The sequence below is a fragment of the Eleutherodactylus coqui genome, chromosome 11 (assembly GCF_035609145.1).
Source record: "Eleutherodactylus coqui strain aEleCoq1 chromosome 11, aEleCoq1.hap1, whole genome shotgun sequence".
Classification (NCBI taxonomy): domain Eukaryota; kingdom Metazoa; phylum Chordata; class Amphibia; order Anura; family Eleutherodactylidae; genus Eleutherodactylus; species Eleutherodactylus coqui.
In genome coordinates, this window is record NC_089847.1 from 20,502,032 (window position 1) to 20,528,050 (window position 26,019).

General features: G+C 45.2%; 1 protein-coding gene across 1 annotated transcript in view; it reads left to right on the forward strand.

Moving 5' to 3' along the window:
- Positions 1-4,975: 4,975 nt before the first annotated feature.
- The window catches only part of SPIRE2 (spire type actin nucleation factor 2), a 45,084-nt gene continuing 24,040 nt past the window's right edge, over positions 4,976-26,019 (forward strand). The window contains exon 1 of the mRNA XM_066582445.1: positions 4,976-5,309. Coding sequence (XP_066438542.1) covers positions 5,057-5,309 — 253 coding nt within the window. The 5' untranslated portion in view covers positions 4,976-5,056. The remainder of the gene's footprint in view (positions 5,310-26,019) is intronic.

Below are 26,019 nucleotides of genomic sequence, written 5' to 3' on the forward strand. Positions count from 1 at the left end.
CTCTCCCTCTCTTCCCCCCACTCCCCGCCGCAACTCACCTGTCACCCGCGACGGCCCCCGAATCTTTAGAGACGAGTGGGGAGATACTTGGCTAAGGCACTACTCACTCGAGTAATGTGCCTTAGCGAGTATACTCGCTCATCTCTAGTCCTGCCCTATCTTTTTTGCTAATATGTAGTAATTTTGCGTGAGAAACACGGCTGTAAAAATGAAATAATTGAAGTCACTGGTTTCATTACGTCACATTTTGCAGGCATGATTTCCATGTAGGCAAAACGATCCGAACTCATGGTCGTGTGTATAAGCCCCTACGCAGGATTGCGCTTCTGTCCTGTGTTCGATTTTTTCCATTAGCTAACTTTAATGAACTTTTAGGTTCTTTTCACGTTGTATTTTTGTGTTGCATTGCCGGTTCCGTCCCGGGTTCCTCCCTCCATGCATAAGGATGGCAACCAGAATGGAACCTGGCGTCAGATGGTAGAATGTGTGAGACGAAGACGTCATATATCCTCACCGAGAATGACGCTTTTCTGTCTAGTGGAAAAAAACAGATAGGAACGGTAACTATGTGGGACGCAAACAAGAGGTCTCTGTGTCATGTATTGCAGCCTATGGTCTCTGTCCGCAGGCATGGAGGATAAAACCAGGACAGAAGCAGCGCTGCAACGCAAAAAGACGGTGTGAAATATGCCTTAGGGTGACTACCCACTACAGTTTTTTTCACTGTGAAATTCAGAGCGTTTTTTTCCTGCAGGGGTCTATGGGACCCGTAATGTTAAAATCGCGATCGGGCAAAATCGCGATTTCGTGGTAAATTCGATTTTGCGTGATTTTAGCATTACAAGTCCCATAGACCCCTGCAGGAAAAAAAAGGCTGTCAATTTCGCTGTGAAAAAAAACTGTAGTGAGTAGTCACCCTTAGGACTCACACGGTCGTCTGCCTTTTTTTCACGTGTGTAATAGGCAGTGCTAAAATCCACATGAATTCTATTGGATCACACCCACCTGCACTTTTATGACGGACGTGATAAAAACCGCAGTATGTCCTATTTTTGTGCGTATTACGCGGGTAATAGGCACCAATATAGGAAATGGCAACTTAACATGTGCAATAAATATACATGTTACATGTGTATATACTGCGTATTTTACACCTGTCATATGTGGGCGACATACACCCGTGTGCGTGAGCCTTACTTTGCATAATAAATATTGATTAGCATCCCTGGTAGATGCTGTGATATTCCGCATACAGTGCTGTGCCCCGGAGGTAGCAGAGAGGGGCATTGTGCTCAGCTGCTCACCCAAACTCTTCATCCTCAGCAGAGGGTAAGGCCAGACGTGGCGAATATTTTCTCTGTGGATCCCGGCGCGAATCTGTGGCAAATCATGCGGAAATATCTTTGTACACATTGCTATCATTGTGTTTATTCACACAAGTGATTTTACTCTCGGATCGATGGTCCCAGATTGAAAAATTGCTGCATATCCTATTTTTGGATGATTCTGTATTAGCAAAAACAAAATTGCATCGCCCTCACACGTAGATCTGATTTTCATTAGAGATGAGCGACCGTACTCGGTTCGGGTGTTTTTGCACTCGAGCACTGCTTTTTCCGAGTAACTGACTACTCGGACGAAAAGATTCGGGGGGCGCCGGGGGGTGGCGTGGTGGAGCGGGGGATAGCGGTGGGGAACAGGGGGGAGCTCCCTCCCCCCCCCCCTGACTCCCCTCTGCAACCCCCGCTCACCCCAAACACATGCAGCAGAAATTGCAGAATTGCGAGTGCGATGTCAGTCCGGGTTGCTCAGACCGATTTCGCGCTTTTAACCGTGCGAACGCACTCCCACACTGAATGGTGCTTTCTCTAAGGGCTTCTTCAGATGGATGTGTTTTTTTTTCATATTTTACGGCCGTGAAGATCACGGTCGCTAAAAGTGGCGAAATGATTTTTCTATAGGGCAGCACCTATCTTCTTGCTTTTTTATCGGCACGCAATAGCGCAAAACTTGAATGATAAAAAGAAAGCATTTTACTCGGTTCATATGCCAATACGCTCCAGTCTGAAGCCGCCTTTATGCATTTTGCAGAAGAGTGGCTGCAACTATGCAACCTGCTCTCCACCATGGAACAAGACTAAAAGTGCTGCGGAACATCATGGTACACGCCTCAGCTGCTGCTGAACTTCTTTTAATAAAGGTGAGGGCAGTTAATATCAATGAATCATAGGAGGACAAGAATCTCCCCCTAATCTACTAGAGAACCACTTTGCAGCATCCCGCAGCCCTTAGGTGGATTTTATTGGAGAACTTCTCAGGGATGTAGAGATGACATTGAACGTGGCGGCTTCTCACCAACAAGTAGTCTCTGCTCCCGTCTGCATCAGCACCGTGCAAGGTTACTCTTTGTCTGCTGTAAATGCCGGGTTGCAATTTGTGTACGATTACCATAAAAGCTTTTAAAAAATTTAACAAAAAGCCGGACAATAAGGGTGCTGAGCGCTGCAGTAACAAATGAGCAGATGTCTCCATTACATGTTTAAAGGGGTTTTCCAGTTGTAAATTATCGATTACCTATCTGCTGGATCGTCTGTGAATAGTAGATCAGCAGATCTGCCATCTAGGACCGCTGCCGATGAAATGTTAGTCTGGTTGGTGCACTGAGCTGATTTTCGCAGGAAGCAGGCAGCTCTGTTCCCACTGCAGTGGCCAGGCTTGGTATTGCAGGCCAAATTGCCATTGAAGTGAATGACTTGTAATACCAATCCTGGCCACTGCAGTGGGGACAAAGTTGTCTGAGCTCAAGATTGTAGTTGGCTGCAATTTACTTGATCTACTCATAAGAATGATTCTTGACATCCTCTTCTGCCCCATTTAGTCAACGACTTGTTTCCATCCACAAGATCCCCTTTCGCTGGATGATTTTCTTCGGTCATTCTCTGTATAATCTCCACACCACTACTCAAGAAAACCCCAGTAGGTTGGCAATGAAATCCTGGCCCCGGCTAGTCTAGCACTGATGACCAGACCTTTTTGGAAGTCGCTCAGATTTTCTCATCTAATGGAAAACGTGTCATGTGCTTTTATGCTGCACTCCGGGGTCACAGCTTGAATTTCCATTCAAGGACCGTCAATCGTGAAAGGGTCGCGGGCTCTAATAAAGAGGTCATTGAACCTTGAAAATTTTTAATATCACGTTATGTGCAAGACAAAAAAGTACCCGAAACGTTTTTGGCATTGGAACACACAAACGTGAAATAGGGCATGTATGGCCATGTGTGATCACCTGTTGCACCAACGCCCTGCCACAAGCCTGTGTATTATATTCAGATGCTCTCAGCTGCTGTAGCTACAGGGACCTCTTCTATACAGTATACAGGACTACCAGCAAGAAGCATCATAGTAACAGATAGACTGTGTGTATAGGAGGTGAGGTGTCAGGCAGCCGGCCAAATCACTCTGATTTATCTTGTAAGCTCTGATCTTTGCACTGGGTTGGGTGGCCATGTGCACGCTTGGCACTTATTTCCTGTTCTGAAACCTTATTTTCCCTCATTAATATAAATGATTTAAAAGGCCATCATTAAGGAGTTTTAAAGCCCCCAAAAATCGGCATTTCTTTTCCAAAAACAGCGCCACTCTTACCTGCAGGCAGTGCATGGGTACTGCAGCTCAGCCCCATTTCAGTAAAACCCCTTTGGCAATATATGAAGATTTATGTAACAACAGTGAGAGCCAAGGTCCAATCCGATTCATATGATCATCCGTACATATATGGTAGAAAATCGTTGGTTATCACTTCGCTTAAAGGGGCCGTCCCAGCAGGAGAACGCCTGTCCATATACTCCAGCACAGCCTACAGATGTTATAGTGGGAGAGGCACCCGGCTCAGTGCCCCCATCTATTAGCCAAGGACCCATTCTGAAGAGTAACCCCCTGCTATGTGGGGGTCAATAGGACTTGTTTAGGTTGCTTTTAGACAGAACAATTATCGAGCGAAAGTGAACAGATAGATAGATATGAGATAGATAGATAGATAGATAGATATGAGATAGATAGATAGATAGATAGATAGATAGATAGATAGATAGATAGATAGATAGATAGGAGATAGATAGATAGATAGATAGATAGATAGATAGATAGATAGATAGATAGATATGAGATAGATAGATAGATAGATAGATAGATAGATAGATATGAGATAGATAGATATGAGAGAGATAGATAGATATGAGAGAGATAGATAGATAGATATGAGAGAGATAGATAGATATGAAATAGATAGATATGAGATAGATAGATAGATAGATATGAGATAGATAGATATGAGATAGATATGAGATAGATAGATATGAGATAGATATGAGATAGATAGATATGAGATAGATAGATAGATATGAGATAGATAGATAGATAGATATGAGATAGATAGATATGAGATAGATAGATAGATAGATAGATAGATAGATAGATAGATAGATAGATAGATAGATATGAGAGAGATAGATAGATAAATATGAGATAGATAGAAGATAGATAGATAGATAGATATGAGATAGATAGATAGATATGAGATAGATAGATAGATATGAGATAGATAGATAGATAGATAGATAGATAGATATTAGATAGATAGATAGATAGATAGATATGAGATAGATGGATATGAGATAGATAGATAGATAGATAGATAGATGGATATGAGATAGATAGATATGAGATAGATAGATAGATAGATAGATAGATAGATAGATAGATAAATAGATGATATAACATACATAGATATTAGATATTACGCAGATACATAATTGCACATACTGACAGATAATGATATAAGTGATGGATGAACTCTAGATAAGTATATATCCCCCTGTCTCCTGTACATACAGTAGTCTCCCTCTTGTAGGCGCTCTCACCCCTCCCCGCTGATGACAATGCCCGGTAGGAGGGTTAGCAGAAGGCGGCGCCAGCACATCCCTGCACCGGACTCTCCCTGGCTGCCGCCCGTGTGATGGAGAGCCGCCTGGTGTGCGCCCGGTGATGGAGCAGTCCTATGGCCAAGGCTACCAGCAGCGGCGGGGGGACACCGGGGGGGCGCGGGGAGCTGTCCCTGGAGGAGGTGCTGAAATCCTACGAGCAGCCCATCAATGAGGAGCAGGCGTGGGCCGTGTGCTACCAGTGTGCCCGGGGACTGGCAGAGGGAGCCCTGGCACCCAGGACCAGGATACGGGACCCTGCATCTCTGCTGCTGCACCGGGATGGGACGGTCACAGTGCTACCGGAGACCGAGACCGAGGGCACCCCGGGTAAGTGCCCCCTTTACCCCGACTGTACATGATCTCACTCTTGTACTCAGGAGCTAGCAGTCTACGTGACAGACAAGGCGGAGAGGAGGATATAGGTGGGATATATACACTGCACTATGCAGGAAGAGACCTGTAGTGGTAGATACCGAAAGGATAAAGCAGAGTCATATATGTAATACAATATATATGCATACTATATATATATATATATATATGTCCCATCCGTTGTGCTTAGGTTGCCTCACCAGTACTCAAATTGCACCTTTATGGACAGTTTGTTTTATAGTAAATGGCCCAGTAGTTTGGAAAAGTAAATCAGAGGGCAGAGCAGAGGGGCAGAGTGCTGGGAGTAGTAGTGCTTGGTTGTATTCCGTATACACTGACCATAGACAGGCTGATTATTAGCCCCAGTACTGACCATCATCAGAACAGGTTTTTAATGATTCGATCAAAGTTATTTATGGGTGATAATAACATGTAATTGGTTGGGTGTAACATCAAAAAATCTCTAGTGGGCTGCGGTGAGCCTGACTGGTGGGCTCTGAGCCTTTAGACTAACTTCAGGTCCAAAAACTTGGGTCTCCATCCTTGCATATGTGTTGTAACAGTCCATTAAAGTCAGAGTGTGAAACAGTTGAGCATCCAGGACCAGTAAAGTATGCTCATCCTCATGTATGGCAGGACCTGAAAAGCATGCTCACTAGTTACCCACCAGGTCCAGTAAAGCATGCTTACTACAGTTACCCACCAGGTCCAGTAAAGCATGCTCACTACAGTTATCCACCAGGTCCAGTAAAGCATGCTCACTACAGTTACCCACCAGGACCAGTAAAGCATGCTCATTACAGTTACCCACCAGGACCAGTAAAGCATGCTCATTACAGTTACCCACCAGGACCAGTAAAGCATGCTCACATGAATTATCCACCAGGACCAGTAAAGCATGCTCACTACAGTTACCCACCAGGTCCAGTAAAGCATGCTCACTACAGTTACCCACCAGGTCCAGTAAAGCATGCTCACTACAGTTACCCACCAGGTCCAGTAAAGCATGCTCACTACAGTTATCCACCAGGACCAGTAAAGCATGCTCACTACAGTTATCCACCAGGTCCAGTAAAGCATGCTCACTACAGTTACCCACCAGGACCAGTAAAGCATGCTCACTACAGTTACCCACCAGGACCAGTAAAGCATGCTCACTACAGTTACCCACCAGGACCAATAAAGTATGCTCATTACAGTTACTCACCAGGTCCAGTAAAGCATGCTCACTACAGTTACCCACCAGGACCAGTAAAGCATGCTCACTACAGTTACCCACCAGGTCCAGTAAAGCATGTTCACTACAGTTACCCACCAGGACCAGTAAAGCATGCTCACATGAATTATCCACCAGGACCAGTAAAGCATGCTCACTACAGTTACCCACCAGGACCAGTAAAGCATGCTCACTACAGTTACCCACCAGGTCCAGTAAAGCATGCTCACTACAGTTATCCACCAGGTCCAGTAAAGCATGCTCACTACAGTTACCCACCAGGACCAGTAAAGCATGCTCACATGAATTATCCACCAGGACCAGTAAAGCATGCTCACTACAGTTATCCTCTGGGAGCAGTGAAGCATGCTTACTACAAGTTTCCACCAGGATCATCAAAGCATGCCCACTACAATTACCCACCAGGACCAGTAAAGCAAGCTCACTACAATTATCCTCTAGGACTAGTAATTAATGCTCACTACAGTTATCTAACAGGATCAGTAAAGTATGTTCACTACAGTTATCCTCCAGGACTAGTAAAGCATGCTCACTACAATTACCCACCACAACCAATAATTCAGGTTAAAGAGATATCCAAGAGGTCATATCCTCACCAATTATATATGGTACATACTCGTTATGTAAAGTAAAGTATTTTTGGGTGACACCCTTTTAAAGGCTGTGGTGTGGAAAATTTTTGAAGCAAGTCTGATATGTGTTCAACATATTCCCCAGTAGTCCACTGGTATGAAGCAGTGGCTTTGCCAACATAGATGCACAGACCACTAATAAGAGTGCTCGCCATGGGGCAGTTATTGTCTGTGCATGTCTCTGGCAATATACAAAACTACTAAATGGAAATCAGTGAGGACAGTGGAGCAGTGGGTGGGATGCTGAGAGTAGTAATCGTACAAGTGGGCGGGATGCTGAGAGTAGTAATAGTACAAGTGGGCGGGATGCTAAGAGTAGTAATAGTACAAGTGGGCAGGATGCTGAGAGTAGTAATAGTACACGTGGATTACATGTGTAATCTGCAATTTTACATAGGACTTCATGTCAACCTACTGCATTATCTGAATTTAGTGGCTTATTGCAATGCACAATGAAGCCTCGTTAAGTTAATGACACCTTCGGCGTTGATTTTTTTTTATAAGTATGTCTTTATGTGTAGAGATGTGAAAGAGCCACGTTTGTCAATCACGTCGATCAGGGGATTTATCAGTGGTTTTCCATAGGGCAACAGGACAACAATCTCTTTATTAAGGGGTCCGCCAACAATAAACTCGTTACAGAGTATCCAGCTGCTGGGGCCCTCAGTGATCGCTTGTAGTCGATGGAAGGGAACCCATCAGCAAGTGCTCAATTCTCCTGCAGCACCACTGCAGGGGAAATGAAGCATTACACAGTTCCCATTTACTATAAGTCACTTGGCAGCCCATGTAATCCATGGACAGGGTCCTCCAGAGAGAAATGCGGTTTGTCAGCTAACATATGGGGGTCCTGGACAGGGGATTTCCTAATATTAACTCTGAAATCCATGATAGGGTGTTTAAAATGGGGTTTCTGAACCAGACAGCGTCTTCGTGCACCGAGTCAATTTCCACTCTGCTACATCTGTACATGATGGATAACAGACAGCACTGTACATGACTCAAGTTAGCCAACTCTCATTGCTGATACATGTAGTTCCACAAAGGTTTGAAGTTGAAAGGGGACAGAAGCATGGAAGTACTGATGGCTAGTGGCCAACAAGGATCAGCATTCAGCATCAGATCACATGGAGGGTCCGTGTATCACCATCATCTTCATCACCATCATCATCCTTCTTCTGTCTGCATCTAGGATCCCATTATGAAGACCACAGAGATGTCTTGTATCATGTATAGTAGATAACTTTCCCTTTAAATCAGGGGTGTCAAACACATTTTTACAGAGAGACACATCAGCATTATGGTTGCCTTCAAAGAGACGTTTATAGGGGCTCGTTCTCACGAGCGTATTTGTGTTCCATATTACGCATGTAATATAGATTAAACCCCATTGATTTGCATTGGGGTATTCAGAAATGCATTTTTTATGTATTTTACAAAAAAAACGCAGCGGGTCTTATTTTGATCCGTATTACGCACCAAAATAGCTCAATAAACTCAATTGGATTGTGTAAAAGCTCAATGAGTACACATGATACATGCATACCCTGTTTACCAGAAAATAAGACCTACCCTGATTTTTTAGGGATTTTCTGGGTGGCTTGAAATATAAGCCCTAGCTGCATTACATAAAAAAAGGAATACATTATCTAGCAGGCTCGGTCCAGGTCCTGCCCGTTTCTCTCCGGAGCTTCAACACGCTTCTTGCAGTTCTCGCCCCCCCAGGGAAGATGACTTCCCGCGTACGGGATTCATAAATCCCACCTCCAGGAAGCGATGGCTCTGATTGGTTCTCGAGTGCTACTAAGCCAATCAATGCAGCGCTTGATGAACCAATGCGATGGCTGTAATTGGTTCATCGAGCCCTCCATTGATTGGCTGAGCAGCGGTCAAACAACCAATCACAGCCATCGCATTGTGGAGGTGTGATTTATAAATTGGCCAATCAATGCCACGGTTCAGACAATTCATAAATCCTGTCTCCACAATGCGATGGCTGGGATTGGTGCTTCAACCGCTGCTCAGCCAATCAATGTAGCGCTTGACGAACTAATCACAGCGATCGTATTGGTTCATCGAGCGCTTGATTGATTGGCTGAGCATCGTTCGAGAACCAATCAGAGGCATTTTTTCCTGGAGGCGGGATTTATTAATTCCATAACCAGGAAAGTGGTCTTCTGTGGGCGGCCACAGCTTCTGTCGGAGCCCCGGTGAGCAGTTGGGAGGGAAAATAAGACCTAGTGCCTCTTTTTGGGCAAAAAAAAAATTAGGACAGGGTCTTATTTTCAGGGAAATACGGTATTAACGCATGTAAGCGTAATCCATGGGACTTTCTTTTGTTTTTTTCTTGTAAGAAGGTCTGAGTACGCAGAGAATACGGCTGCGTACTTCACGGACCAAAACTTTATAAGTTTGTGTGAATGACCCCTAAATGTAACGAGTCCCTAACATGGCCATGGAGCTGTATGCAGTATGATGGGGTTTCTCCGCTTCCACCTTGGTAGCACCATCCTTTCTACCTTGATGGGTAGCTAGGGTGCCTGGGTCGGAGCTGTGCCACCACCTGTTGAACAGAGTGGTGTGGAGGTGCGCCGGGCTCAGATGGCACTCACTGCCTACGCTGGCACCATTTCCTCTACTGCACCCTCCGGTTAAATGAAGCCCCCGTCCTATACCCGGACCTCGTCGCAGGCTATGGCTTCAGCCCGCGGGTGTTGGGTTTGACCCGTGCTTTATATCACGCAGTACTGTTATTCCATATGGGTGTATAGCGTTACTGGTTAACCTCTTCATTGCCTGGAAAGGTTTTAGTGTTAATGAGGTTAATGACCCTCCCCTGTGAACGTGATGCCACCGGATCTCCCCCGTATGATATTACTGCAGCGTAGGCATTACTGGTGACCCTGATTACATGTATTCATGGGAAGATACAGTTACACCGACCCGGGCAAGGCTCACTAAATCTCTGCCAGTCACCTCGGTGCCACCTTACTGTTTATGGGCATCGATGCCAAGATGACAGCTCTGCCCATTGTTTACAATCTGCAGCCTGCGCCATGCAGCATCACATCCCCCACCTCCCACTGCAACGGGCACATCAGCTCTGCTCCGCAGACAGACGCAGGTTACACTATGCAGAGGGCGGCCGGCAGCTCCAAACCTGCAGGTGGGGAAATTGGGGGCTTTTTAGGACAAGTTGTATTTTTTTTGCGAATATATCTCGCATTTTTCTGATGCTCATGTCATAGACTTCAGGAGAGTGAAGTCAGGAGGATGGCAGAAAAACATGGAAACAGCTCTGGGAACATAATCTTATATATAAAAGACATAATCTGCCAGTTTGTGTCGTATATAAATCCACAGTTCTGTATGATTTGAGTGATATTTTGCATGATTGTTCTTCAGCACCGGGCGAGGAATACTGGCGGAATTAAAAATCGAAAACTCATCGACTTCCCCTTTAATTTGTGTTGTCAATAGCAACCAATCACAGCTCAGCATTCATTTCTTATACTGCTGAGGTAAAATGAAAGCTGCGCTGTGATTGGTTACTATTTCTTATACTTCTGAGGTAAAATGAAAGCTGTGCTGTGATTGGTTGCTATTTCTTATACTGCTGAGGTAAAATGAAAGCTGCGCTGTGATTGGTTACTATTTCTTATACTTCTGAGGTAAAATGAAAGCTGTGCTGTGATTGGTTGCTTTTTCCTATACTCCTGAGGTAAAATGAAAGCAGCGCTGTGATTGGATGCTATTTTGTATACTGCTGAAGTAAAATGGAAACTGCGCTGTGATTGGTTGCTATTTCTTATACTGCTGAGGTAAAATGAAAGCTGCGCTGTGATTGGTTGCTATTTTTTATACTGCTGAGGTAAAATGAAAGCTGCACTGTGATTGGTTGCTATTTCTTATACTTCTTAGGTAAAATGAAAGCTGTGCAGTGATTGGTTGCTATTTCCTATACTGCTGAGGTAAAATGGAAGCTGCGCTGTGATTGGTTGCTATTTCTTATACTTCTGAGGTAAAATGAAAGCTGTGCTGTGATTGGTTGCTTTTTCCTATACTCCTGAGGTAAAATGAAAGCTGCACTGTGATTGGTTGCTATTTCTTATACTTCTTAGGTAAAATGAAAGCTGTGCAGTGATTGGTTGCTATTTCCTATACTGCTGAGGTAAAATGGAAGCTGCGCTGTGATTGGTTGCTATTTCTTATACTTCTGAGGTAAAATGAAAGCTGTGCTGTGATTGGTTGCTTTTTCCTATACTCCTGAGGTAAAATGAAAGCTGCACTGTGATTGGTTGCTATTTCTTATACTTCTTAGGTAAAATGAAAGCTGTGCAGTGATTGGTTGCTATTTCCTATACTGCTGAGCTAAAAAGCAAGCTGTGCTGTGATTTGTTGCTATTTCTTATACTGCTGAGGTAAAATGAAAGCTGTGCTGTGATTGGTTGCTATTTCTTATACTGCTGATGTAAAATGAAAGCTGCGCTGTGATTGGTTGCTATTTCTTATACTGCTGAGGTAAAATGAAAGCAGCGCTGTGATTGGTTGCTATTTTGTATACTGCTGAAGTAAAATGGAAGCTGCGCTGTGATTGGTTGCTATTTCTTATACCGCTGAGGTAAAATGAAAGCAGCGCTGTGATTGGTTGCTATGGGCAACACAGGGGCTCGGCTCATTTTTGTGGCAACTTTGTATATTCCAGGTCTGCCATCCATAAAATCTTTTTGAAAGCCCAATTTTCACTGACCAGTCCTTGCGCTCACGGCGCCGTGTAACGCACGGTATATTATGTTATTTTTGTCCCGCTGCTTAGATGTGGTGAATTGTACCAGTAGCACATGAGTTCTAGTCAGAGGCATGCTGGGAGTTGTAGTTCCACAACAGCAGGAGAGCCATAGGTTGAAGAACGCAGCTCTATCTAGGTGGAGATAAATAGAACATATCCAAGGGAGACCCCAATATAAGGGAGGGTGCCCGACCCCTAACAATACCCTTACCAGCAGGACATCAGAGCATTCGCGTGCGTTACCGAAATACCACTCCGCAGATTTAAGGTCACCGCATCGTGCGCAAATCTGTTACACGGCAGCCTACAGACCATTTACCTTTCCACATCTGAGCTGGGCCGTCACCCTGCGTGCGCCAAGTACTGAGCGCATCCAGGAAATATCACTTTCAGGGTCGGCGGAATACATTAGTCTAACCGTCTGATGCTATAAATAATGGCAGTTTCTGTAACTCTCCATATGGAACGTTCTGGAACGTATTAACCCCTTAGTGAGAAGCCTATTTTTTGCTTTAAGGACCAAGCGATTGTCATCGTCGCATTGCAAAGAGCCATAGCTTGTTGACATTGTCGTATGAGGGCTTCCTTTTTTGGGGCGTGTTGTATTTTTTATTGGCACCCCTGTGGGGTACATATATTGTGTTGTATAACTTTTATTACATTTTTTTGGGAAGGAGATGGAAAAAAACGTCAGAAATTCCTCGGTTGCTTCCGGATTTTGTTCTTACGGCGCTCATCAATAGCACAATAACGTTTTTATCTGATCAGGACGATCACTGCCATATCACGTTTATGCGGATTTCTTTATTTTTTTTTTCTATTTTTGAGGAATAAAAACACCTTTTTAAACAAAACCAATTGAATCTGCATCGCCACATTCTAAGACCGATAACGTTGTTATTATTCCGGCGGCGGAGCTCTGTGAGGTCTTGTTTTTTGCGGGAAGAGTTTTACGGCGTTCACCATATGTGATAAATAACAAAATATTTTCATTGTGTGGATCGTTACGAATGCGATAATACCTTATATGTGCTGTTTTTCCTTTTTTTATCCATTGAAGAAGGTTTTTTTGTGGGTAAAAAATGCATTTTTTTTTTTTAGACTGGATTTGATTTTTTATCTTAAATCAAACTTTATTGAACTTTTTTTGATGCTATTTTTTTTTAGTCCCTGAAGGAGACTTTAAGTTGCGATAGTTTGATCGCTAGGATAGTACACTGCAGTACTTATGTAGTGCATTCTACTAAGCCTATGACAGCAGCCTATTAGACCCTACCAGAGGCGGGGCCTAGTATGCAGAGTTACATATTGCCGTGGGAACCACTTGGTACCTTGCAATCACACTACGGGGTGCTGATGGTTGACAGAACCACTCCCCTCCCTGTCATCCGCTTAAATGCTGTATTCGCTGTTGATTGTGGCATGTGAGGGGCCATATAGGAAGTATCAAAATTGGAACCCTTTTTGGGGTCGGTCTCTGCTTCCACTTCTTGCTCCCCTTCCACGAATATTCTCATTCTTTGTAGGAGCAGTTGAACTTTAGGACGGGACTTGTGAAGTTTCCTAACACCCATGACATAGGCGCGGAGGCCTCTCTTACCAAAGGCTCCATTGTACCTACAGTGGCTGACTGGCCATGAAGTGCTGATGGATGGTGGCATAAGTGTTATAGTTTGCAGCTTCCAGCTTACCTCCCCTTTCCCTCCTGGCAGCCACGGCGCACGCTCTTCTCCTCACTTCTAATCCTCTCTTCCACAGACCGTACATGGCCGTATTACATGCCTATGAGGCTACACATTGACAATTTTTCATGCAGACGATCAAGCTCCTGGCATGTGTTATTCCTGTCTGGTGCCAATGTACTGCCTCTGCATAAATCAGGCGCCACATGGACTTGTGTTCATGGGCTGTCTGATGCGAGTTGGGCCCAAGTGACTCAGGCGCAACTCAAACACACAGCTAGTCTGCACCGAGCCTAAAGAACATTCCTGAGTTTTGGGTCTTTTGGTGCAGTTTAAGATGTTATCTGGTGTGTTGTGACTTTGGCTATTCCCGACGTGTCAACATTCTCCACTCCTGACCTCAGCTTGTTGCATTGACCATTCTCTTGCCCGCTCCGACACCTGACCTGTTGTACCATGCTGAACTCGTTCTGTGTGGCCTGACCTCCAGACCGTTCCTTATTCTGAAATTATGCTGCCTGTCTCAACCTGGATTGATCTGACTACACTTCCGTTCACACGCTCAGGTCCCGTGCCTTGCTCTATAGTAGTGTCAGCTGCTGCATTACCGGGGAACTACCGATGTAATGACCTTGGTTCTGCAAGGGAAGCCCAGATCCCAACTGGGGGGGTTAAAGATGAAGACCACCAGGGTACCTCATGTGTTGACTCTTCTTGGCCTAGAGTACATCCACTGATCCTGACAATAAGTAGCACATATGGGAACGTTCTGCATAGAAGATCTCTACCTGCTCTTGACATAGAGCTCAGGGTACGAGGCATCTACAGGCTCCTGTATTATAAACGCACTGCTGCTATGTCCTTCATTCCACCACGCTATGAATTAATTATACGCTGCTTGTCATATAGTTAGTGCATAATGTTGTTTGAAACCCATGAGAAGCGGTTCATTGAAGGACAACGCCCGACCTTAACGCTAGTAACATGGAAACAGATAAAATGTAGTCAGCTTCATGTTGCATTATAGGGGTTGGCTCTATAAGACCCTGGCCATATATGTCCTATGAGAGATCACTCTCTTTGAGCCAAGACAAACAGCAGTTCTTATTCTGGCAGCTCAGCCACCCATTACATGACCTACCATTTATCTCAATCGCCAACAGTCAACCCAACAGCAGCAACGTCCCAAGAGAGATCAGCCGTTCGCCAGTTGTTTTACAAGGCAAACCCATGGCAATCAGCTGATCTCTATGCCAGCTTCATTTGAAGAAGGGGTTGTCTTGAGGAGCTACACCCTTTCCATAGATTTTACTATATGTGTGTTTTCAGTGCACCGTAAATGGACCCTGGTAACTTTCTGAAGGGGATCAATAAAATGGACGAGTTTCAGAATACATTCCAGATTCTGATCATTTTTATTCTGATTGTATCGACTATTGGCAAAAGTGGGCATGACGATGGGTATCAAGTCAAGAACGGTCAGGCCTCTCCTGGTAGGATAGGCATACCATTGTATGAAACATCTCCGGTGGCTGCCTATGCGTAGGTGGGCAGCCACTAAGGGTGGCTTTACATGGGACAACTATCATCTGAATAGTCGCTCAACGCATTGAACGTAAGCGATAGATGTTCCATATAAGCACATCCACCAACCGGGTAATGAGCGAGAATTTGTTCACGAGTCCCTTCGTTGCATATGAATTGCAGCCTATATGCAATGTACACTACCCATACAAAAGAATAGGGTTCACGCTGCGTGGTACGCTGAGAAATAGAGCATGCTGCTATCTACACGCTCATATGCATGGATCAATGAAACTCCATTCATTTTCATTGCCTCCATTCACTGCGTATGGCCGCCTGCAGACGGGCGGGTCGGATCCGGCGGTGAGAATTCTCGCCGCAGGACCCGACCCGAGCGCCTGCAGGGACCAGCGCATACTCACCCGCGCCCGCCGACTCCGACTGTTTGATGTGCCGGCTTGCCGGCGCATGCCAGACCGGAGCCGGCGGTGGGTGAGTGACATTTCTGTACGGGGCTACGAGCCCCGCACAAAAAGTAGAGCATGCCGCGATTTGTTTGCCGCGCGGCCAAATCGTGGCCGTCTGCCTAGGATTGCGTTTGTTAACGCAATCCTATGCAGGCTTCCAGCAGCGGAAATTCCACGGGAAATCCCGCTGCGGAATTTCCGCTCGTGTGCAGGGGGCCAATCGCATGAGCAATACACAGTGAAGAAAAATGCCTGTGGACATGAGGCCATTAGGCTATGTTCATACATTGCACCTATTTCATCATTTCACAAACCCACTGTGTTCTTGCTGTAACTTTGCAGAAATGGCAGCAAAAAACAAAACATGACCAGAACATATGAATAGAGAGAGGAGGGCTTGCTCACATGTAGCTTAATGGCTAGATATGATTGAGCTGCCTACTAGTGCTGCGACTTCTTGCTGGGATAGGGGTAGAGAGAGCTGCTTTATTCATACTTTGTTCACTTGGCTGTTGCAAAGACTACATTAAAAAATCCATACTGATGTAAAAATACAGATATGATTATTTTTCATTGGGCGGAGAGAGAGTTATTTATGTATTTTCAACCTTTTTAATAATGTGCTTTCTGTCATGTCTATCCTGGACTGCTGCCAAAACTACGGATAACAAGGTACTGGAGCAGTCAGGACAGACATGTCTGCTCAATACTGAAGGTGGCTTAGACACAGGAGCAGACCGAACAAAGGGGTACCGATCTGAGCGGGACACTCTGAACTCCTCTGACAGAACCTACCTCAAAGCGGAGCACCTGTCCTGAAAGGGACAACCCCACTACTTGCATGAAGTAAGGTCCTGAGTCAGAGAGGAAATAGAATATAGAAACCGGGAACAAAGTGAAACTGACAACAAACAAAAGACGAGATTACACAGAATGCGAAACAAACAGGAACACAGGGAACAAACCAGGAGCCAGACAACAGACAGGTAAACTGAAAGTGCTGAGAAGATCAGACATACAGAAGTATAACCAGCACTTCCAGCCAGTAAGAGACGGATTATGTAGGGAAAGAGGAGAAGCTGATTGGTTGTCAGAGCTGTCAATCAAGCGGCTGACATAATTAATGAATTAGCTGACAGCTGTCGATCACTAGCCACAACCTCACCCAACAGCAGCAAGGATATAGTAACCCTAACTAATCTGGACAGGAAATATTAACCCTAACTAGTCAGAACAGGTTCAACTGAAGAACACATGTGCTTTCTTTGGGACCCAAAGTCTTCTCCTTGGGATCCCTGTTGTCTAGGAATATTGTTACGCTCAAGAAAGTTGTCCAGGCAAGTTCCATTGTCTCACTGCTCTTACAGTAAAGAACCCCCTTCTGTGTTGGCGTAAAAATCTTCTTTCTTTTAAACATAGAGGGCGCCCCCTTGTTACAGTCACAGTCCTCGGTATAAACAGATGGTGGGAGAGATCTCTGTATTATACCTGATATATTTATACATAGTTATTAGGTCACCCCTCAGCCGTCTTTTTTCTAAACTATGCCCAATTTTGATAACCTCTCTGGGTATTGTAGTCCACCGGTTCCATTTATTACTTTAGTTGCCAATCTTTGTAACCGCTCAAGCCCTGATATGTCCTTCTTGAATACCGTGCACAAAACTGTCCACAATATACTTTTGATGCGCCCCATGATGCTATTTGCCTTGGCAGCAGCTGCCTGACACTGGTTGCTCCAGTTAAGCTTACAATTAACTAAAACCCCGAAGTCCTTTTTCATGTTTGTGTTCCCCAGTGGTTTTCCCTTTAGTGTGTAATGATGACATGTATTTCCTCTGCCCATGTGCAGACCCTTACATTTATCAGTGGTAAACCTCATTTGCATTTTTCTGCCCCAACTTATCCAGATCCATTTATAATTACAGTCTGTCCGCTCTTGTGTTAATTACTCTACATAGTTTTGTATCCTCTGTAAATATTAATATTTTACTGCACAATCCTTCTACCCGGTCATTAATAAATATATAAAAAAAGGATACAACTCAATACTGCCCCCTGTGGTATGCCACTACTAACTATGACCCCTCCAGTACTGCCCCCTGTGGTATGCCACTACTAACTATGACCCCTCCAGTACTGCCCCCTGTGGTATGCCACTACTAACTATGACCCCTCCAGTACTGCCCCCTGTGGTATGCCACTACTAACTATGACCCCTCCAGTACTGCCCCCTGTGGTCCTCCACTACTAACTATGACCCCTCCAGTACTGCCCCCTGTGGTCCTCCACTACTAACTATGACCCCTCCAGTACTGCCCCCTGTGGTCCTCCACTAGTAACCATTACCCAATCAGACTATGTACCATTAATAACCCCCCTCTGTTTTCACTGAGCCGGTAAGAAATTGTTTTATTTAAAAACTGTAAACCAAGTGAAAAGTCTGGGATATTTATTGAATTATACAGAACACGGCATTTTTGATGTTCAGGATACATGACGGTAGCACAATGTTCTGCATCAGTTCTTTCCCAAGTGAACTGTAATAAGGAGATAATAACTGGATAATTTCCACTCAGCAGGATTCATACATTTCTACTGACTCAAGTGTACAAGTGCTGAGTTAGCAGATACTAAACATAACTTCTGTCTCCGATGAATCAGGGGAGGAATATAGTTATATGCAGAGATTGATCTACTAGAAGCAAACAATATGACACTTGTGGGCTATTTAGTCCTTGGGGTCCTAAGCCGTCCCCTGACAGTGGCCATTTATAACACATTCCCTCTGTATGTCAGTCTTTTCATGGATCAGTATCGGAGGACATTCTTATGTTTGATGTCGGATAGTGCACCAAAGTAGCCTCCAACTAAACAAGCTGGTGCTGAAATCACTGCTTGCGCATTAGTGGATGTCAATGGAAATCTAGGTAGCTAAATATGAGCAATGCAGGAGAGACACAGTGTGTGTCCTCCCTGTACTTCCCTGCATAGCAGAAATAATAAAGTGACTAGTTGGCATTGGAAATGCAGGAGAGACTCAGGTAATGTATTTCAGAAGCGCAGTAAAGTTGTGACTCTGTAGCCCAGTATGCCAAGCATGTTGTTTCAAGTTGTTACAGTATGACAAGCCCCAGCGTAATATGCAGGCTGGTATGGTATTACGAGCTTTGCAGTTCTGTATTAGCTGGTTGACTTCAGGATACATAAAACCCTTCTTCACACTTATGTAAGATGCAAACACTTCTCATCCGTGTTGGGTCTCTGTGAGCAAAGTGATTAGTATGGAATACAATGAAAATGTCTTGTGCGAGCTTGGTGCAGAGGCACAAAACTCATGCGAATATTAACCCCATTCTTTTGAATGGAGTCATACACATGAGCGATGTTTTCTCTCAGGGCTCCTTCCCACGAGCGTATATCGGACCGCCGTTTTCATGTTTGGCCGATATATGCTGTGATCTGATGCATTGAATTCCAATGCATAAGATCACATGGCCGTATTCCTGTGACGTAAAAGCGCCAATATAGCGCCGGGCGTTTTTACGTTGGGCCCAAAAGATAGTCCTGGAACTTTTGGGCTGGAATACGTCGGCCGCTGCATGGGCTCCTATGGGAGCCAATGACAGCGGCCGGAGAAGAGAGGTGGGAGGGAGTTTAGCAGCGTGACTGCTAAACTCCCTCTCTCTTCTCTCCTCCCCTTCGGCTGATTCCAATGGGATGGGGCAGGGAGTGGGCGGAGCTAAGCATCGCCCCATCCCACCTCCTGCCATTGCTGGCTGCAGACAAGGGGCGGGGCAGGGTGGAGCTAAGCTCTTGCCCCCTCCTCGCCCCTTGTCCGCAGCCAACAATGAGAGGAGGTGGGATGGGGTGGCGCTTAGCTCCGCCCTGTTCCATTGCAATCAGCTGGAGGGGAGGAGAGAAGAGGTGAGCCGGCGAGGGGGAGGGAAGGGGAAGGCTCAAAGCCATGGCAGCCTCGGCGTATATGCACCGGGGCCTATGCCATGTGAACGGGCACACAAACGTTAGATTTGTGCGCCCTTTCACTAGCTTTTACGCCCCAGATGGTAGCGTATATTGGCCGGCGGTGAAAACAGTGGCTGATATACGATCATGGGAATGTAGCCTCACCAAGGAAAAAAAAATCACGGCATGTCCTATCTTTTTGCGTTCCTCGGAAAGCATCGCCCATTGTTTTCAATGCGACAGTAAAACCGATCTCACGGCATGCGATGTGCACAGGAGTGCGATGCAAGGTTTCCCATTGCAAACAACACACTGAAGGACACTCCGGAGGATCGCTGCTTCACCGAAGTGGTGGGAGGTGTTTTTGCCCGAAAAACGCCTCGCATTGGCGTGAAAACGCACGTTGGCGAGAAACTCGGTTCGATATTGCGCTCATCCATCTGTAGGTAGCCTAAGGGTACGTTCAACATGGCGCAGAAACCCTGCCGAAAATTCCACGCCAAAAACCGCACCGTAGGAATCGTCTGTGCATCCGATGCCGATGTTAGTAGTTACATCGCTTCCCGCCACCGGGGTATTAATGGCGCCATCAGTGCACCTGAGCCGCTGTCAGGTGATGCAGAAGTTGAATCACCTGACCAGTGGCTCGGCGCTCACTAGAAGCTGCCGGGAAGCCATGTGCCGTCACCTTAATATATCACAAATCATTAAATAGTAATTAATCTCCACCGGCGTGACCTTCTAATCGTGACCCATAGAGCCTCCCTGTAGTTTCTAAGTACGAGGCTGTATAACATGAGAAGTAAACTCTTCCACAGACAGTAAGGACACAAGTAATATATGGATATTAATGGAGGACCCTCACATATTAGAGCGGACTGGGCTTAATGAAGTGATTGCATCTCCTCCGCACGTGGCACTATTCTTCTCCCCACGTTGGTGTAATTGCCCTTGATGTGCTTTGATTTCTTGTCTTCAGTTAATGAGCCGCCCGAACTTGTCTGACCGCTGGTAAATTCATTAAGCCGTCTTCCTTGTGGACATATTAATAAAGATTAGAAATAGAATATATAATGAGGATACAGAATATTACTCAGTAGAATATAGTATAGCCTGGACGGTGGGGTCTACTCCTATCACCTCTGGTCCCGTAGCTCCTCCTGGCAGGGCTGCTGCTTTACCCATCAGTCCCAGCTGCAATCTTATATAGTATTCTGTAGGGCAACAAGCTACACAGCCAAATCTATATCCCATTATATAGGCTGAGTGTAACAGCATACAGAGAGAACACTCATGCAACTGCTATGGGGGTCCTGCAGGGAGGAGGGGCTCAGTCCAACTCAGTCTCATCCTCATTGGAATAGGTTGATGTAATATAAGATAAAGTAGAGTCTCTGCACCAATACAGTATTAGTTATCAGTCTTCCCTTGTAGGGGCACCACCAGGATCCTAAAGACCTCAATGCAAGGAACCAGATTCCACTTCAGAATTTTTAATCCTAATTTAATCTCCATGTTACACCAGCATATAACGGGCAACGTTTCGGCCATATGAGGCCTTCCTCAAGCCATAAAATACTAGAAGTGCGCAATGCTTTTAAAGGGGTATTCCCATGTTATAAAGTGACGGCATAATTGTTAGTATATGCCATCGCTTTATGATCGCCGGAGGTCCGACCTCTAGGGCTCCCAATGAAGTGGTCACAGCGCTGGTGAGGTGCTGCATTGCCTTTAATGACTGTTCCAATACAGCTGGGTGTTGGGACCACCAGTGTGCAGTGAACGGGATGCTAAGTCAGCGCTATGGCCTCTTCATTCTCAGAATCATGGGGGTCCCAGAGACTATGAAGTGATGGCATATACTAGTGATATGCAATTATCTTTGGTTAGGAATGAGTTGTTATCCAGCAGATCTTGAAAAGAGCCTAAGTAATATACACTGTGAGGCCACTTTATTAGAGCCCCCGGCCCTCTCACAATTGGCGCTTCCCTGTATGCAAATTATCCCCGTGACCCCGGAGTGCAGTATAAAATCAAGTTTTCTGTGGATCAGTTTCAGTGTGAGTCCACATTATAAGGGAAAATCTAGCAATCTGAGCGACTTCCAATAAGGTCCGGTCATCGGTGCTGGACTAGTCGGGGCCAGGATATCATCATTATACCGAGAATGGTGCGATCAAGGAAAAACATCCAGCAAAAGAGGATCCTGTGAATGGTAACAACTCGTCACTGAAAGGGGTCAGAGAGGATGTCAAGAATCATCCTGACGAATAGGCAAGAAATTTTCAGCCAAATACAATGCTGGTGCACTAGTAACATGAGCGAACGCACAACTTGTCTATCCTTAGCACGGATGGACTATAACAGCAGACGACCAGTTCCAGCGCCATTTCTGTCTAAGAGAAACAAAAAAGGCGAGACTCCAGGGGGCAAAACAGAGTAACATTTAGATTATTGAGCAGTAGAAAAAGATTGCCTGGTAGATGGATTCAGATTTCCCATGCTGATGGGAGTCATAATTTGGCACAAGCAGCATGCACTGATGACCCCTTTCTGTCAGGCTATTGGAGTAATGAAGCGGGGAAGATTTTCTTTGCACCCCTGGGTCCTCTGATACCCAAAAATGGATGGCATGATGGTTTGATTCGGTTCTGAAGACCAAAGGAAAACCAACATGCTAATAGAGGGCTCTTATAAAGTGACCATTTCCTACGGGGCCCCACATGCTCTGTGAACACCTCTGAGTGGGTGGATGGATGAGGTATGGACTGTATCAATAGAGTTTTGTTTGGTTTAGGTGGTTCCGTATTCGTCACTCGCTCATATTCTACCTACCCCGATGACTGTAACGTTGTGCCCGCAGTGTACCATAGCACTGACATTACTCATGTGTCACAACAATACATTACTGCAGATTAGGATCACAATATTACCATTATTCGTGCCCACGGCGCCGCGCCGCGAGTGAACATTATGACATACAGTGAAAGGCACAAAGCAACGAGCGACGGGGGAAACATCAATAATGTTAGATGAGATCATATCCTATTCAGTCTACACGCGTGTTCAAAGAAAAAGTTCCCAATGTTTCTTAATTTTAGGTTTTCCCCCAAATACTTTCCTCTTCCCTGTGTTTATTACTTTATTATAAGGTTTGCAGCTCTGGTATGTCGGACTACGCCTGTCAGGTGTTTCATCGTGTGATCCTGAGTCTCCGAATATGATTGTGGTTTGTAATGTTGATGTTTAATGTCTAATGTGCCTTGGCTGTTCGCCATATTAAATAGGTTCACCTGTTCCGGCACTGTTATGCAATGACTAAGCACCTGTGTAGGTCGGAAACGCGTCAGTGGGCATGTCTGATCTCTAATGAATATAATTGGAGTTATTTAAAGGGTTTTCCCTTCAAAAGACAATTATCCCCTATTTACAGAATCGAGGATTAACCCTTTGCAATCCAATTTTGGATTCAGGGTTTTCTAGGGAGCTTTCTCGTTCTGCCATTATACAATGGCACCATCTGCTGGCCAGAGCCAGTACTGCAGTATGTGACATACTGGAGAGGCCCCCGACAAAAGAGCGGCCAGTAATTTACAGTAAGAATACCCTGCCGGACGTCTTCTGATATCGGAGCTGTACAGCCTTCAATAAGAATGTCTTCAGACGTCAGACAGTGGATTGGAAAGGGTTAAAATGTCTGATCGCTGGGTGTCTGACCGCCGGGGTCCTCACTGATCTTGCAACCAGCACATGTGAATGGAGCGTTGATGCGCAGGAGTGGCCATCACTTCATTCAATTCTATGGGGCATGCCGACTCAGATTTGCTTCATCCAATGAAAGTGAAGTCACACATGTGCACCGCCGCTGCATTCCTGTATGCTGGTCATTGGGATCACTGGGGGTCCCAGCGCTGAGATATCTATCGTTATCCATAAAGCTTAGTACTCGGATGCTTGACTTTCTATATGTTTCTCCATAGTTATTATGTAACTCTGTACTTACATCCGCTGAGATCTATGGCGAGCCGTGTAATTTCTTCGTTCACGCAATTTAACAGCACGTGCGGGCGACCCCAAAATCGCACGCGCTCGTTTGAAGGAGGTTTTTTTACTTTCACTTTCAATCAATTCCATGATGCATCAGCACTATATTAGCTAGAGGTTATACCATTTCTGCCTGCTGGGGGAACTGTTTAATTATCACTAGCTTCTATATTGACCCAAATAAACTACAGACCATGAGTATACAGTCGGGAGGATGTCCGTTTTTTTCATCATAGCTCATTCAGTCCGTCGTTGTTCTGTCAAGCGAGCCGAGAAATGCCTAAAAATGGTCTGCGAACGACTGAACGATCGTCTTTTACACAAACCGGCTGACAAACAACTACGATGATTTTTCTACCTATATAAAATGAATAGCAAACTAATTATCGTTTCTCCTTCAGTCGTTGGCCGTGTTGGTACTGAATAATTATTATTAATTTTCACACGATTCAGCGACTATTCTGACAATAAGCATTCCGTGTAAAAGGACCCTAAGGTGGTGGGGGAAATCTACATGTGAGGCTAATGTTCTGCTTTAGCAGTCACCTCCTGACACTGAGCACACACTGGTATAATTGATGCTCTGACTGAGGAGTATCTGGCAGCGCCGTACTGTTTGTGTAGGATGTTTGACTTTACATGGCGTATTTAGACAGATTTTGAAATAAACAAGAAGCAAGGATAATGTTTGTATTAAAGCCTCGGGTGCTCAGGGCCATAAACAAGCTTTTTATTCAGAGGTCAAACAGGTACTGTACTCCTTAAAGGGGTTGTACCGCAATGTGGCTGTATTTGGCTTCTATATAAGTCAATATCTGAGCTGCTAAACGGGTTATACAGTTGTGGCCAAAAGTTTAGAAGGACAAATTTTGGGGGGTTTTCACCAAGTTTGCTGCTTCAGTGTTTTTAGATCATTAAGGTCTCCTGCAGACGGCCGGGTCGGATCCCGCTGCGAGAATTCTCGCAGCGGGATGCGCGCCGTGCCCCTGTAGCGACCGCTGCGGCTAACCTGCTCCCGGCGTCTCCCCTCTCTGCTATGTGCCGGCTGCCGCCCTTTAGGATGTGCCACGGACAAATCGTGGCTGTGTGCATAGGATTGCATTATCTAATGCAATCCTATGGCAGCGGGTGGAAATTCAGTGGGAAATCCCGCCACTGAATGTCCGCCCGTCTGCAGGAGGCCTTAGTCAGATGTTTTTTATGATTACTAAGGTTCAGTTATAAGTATTTCCTAATTTTTCAAACTGTTTAAATCTGGTCGTGTGAGACCGGCCAAATACATCAATGAGCCTTTAGCTCATTTGCCTTTAGGGAAAGACTCAATTTTTACAATGCTGACCCCTTTTTTTCAAGACTTCTGCTATTTTCCCTAATATGCTGGACATCAGCTTCTGGGCCAAACCCTGGCTGATGACAACCCATTCTTCCTAATCAGTGCTTGGAGTTTGTCACAATTTCTGTGTTCTTGCTTGCCCACTTGGTTTTTGAGGATTGACCAAAGCTTCTCAATAGGATGGGGGTCTGGGGTTTGCTGATCGTGGACCCAACATTTCAATGTTTTGTTCACTGAGCCACTTAGTTATCACTTTTGCCTTAAGACATGGTGCTCCATCATGCTGGAGAAAGCATTACTCATCACGAAATTGCTCCTGGATGGTTGGGAGAAGTTGCTCTTGGAATGGTCTCTGGATGCTTTGCTGGTGGCATATCACGGGGCTCTTAGTAGCACTCCCCTTTTCCTTTGGTGAATCATTCTTCCAGATGTCCCAAACTGTCTAAAGGGGGCTTCATCAGAGGCGTAACTTGAAGCTCCTGGGCCCCAATGCAAAACCAGTAACAGTGCCCCCAACTATAATGCTTTATTCATAGTACTGGGCTCCCTATATGGAGAAGAGACATCTTATGGGCCCCCTAAGGCTCCTGGGCCCAGGTGCAACCGCATCCCCTGCATCCTCTATAGTTACGCCCTTGACCCCAGTCCTCTACTCTCCAATCCTCATACTTCTTGCAGAATATCAGTTCGTCCTTGATGTTTTATTTGGATAGAAGGGGCTTCTTTGCTGCCCTTTTTGACACCAGGCCGGCCCCCATGAGCCTTGGCCTCACTGCCTGCTGCCACTGAGCAAGCTCTGTACTGGTGTTGCACCAATCCCGTAGTCGAATCCTCTTTAGGAGACGTCCTGGACTTTTTTGGGCATCGTGAGGCCTTCTTGAACCTCTTTCCTTGAGGTTCTTGATGATCTGATAAATGATTGATTTAGGGGCAATGTGACAAGCAGCAATGTCCTTGCCTGTAAAGCTCTTTTGATGCACAGCAATAGTGA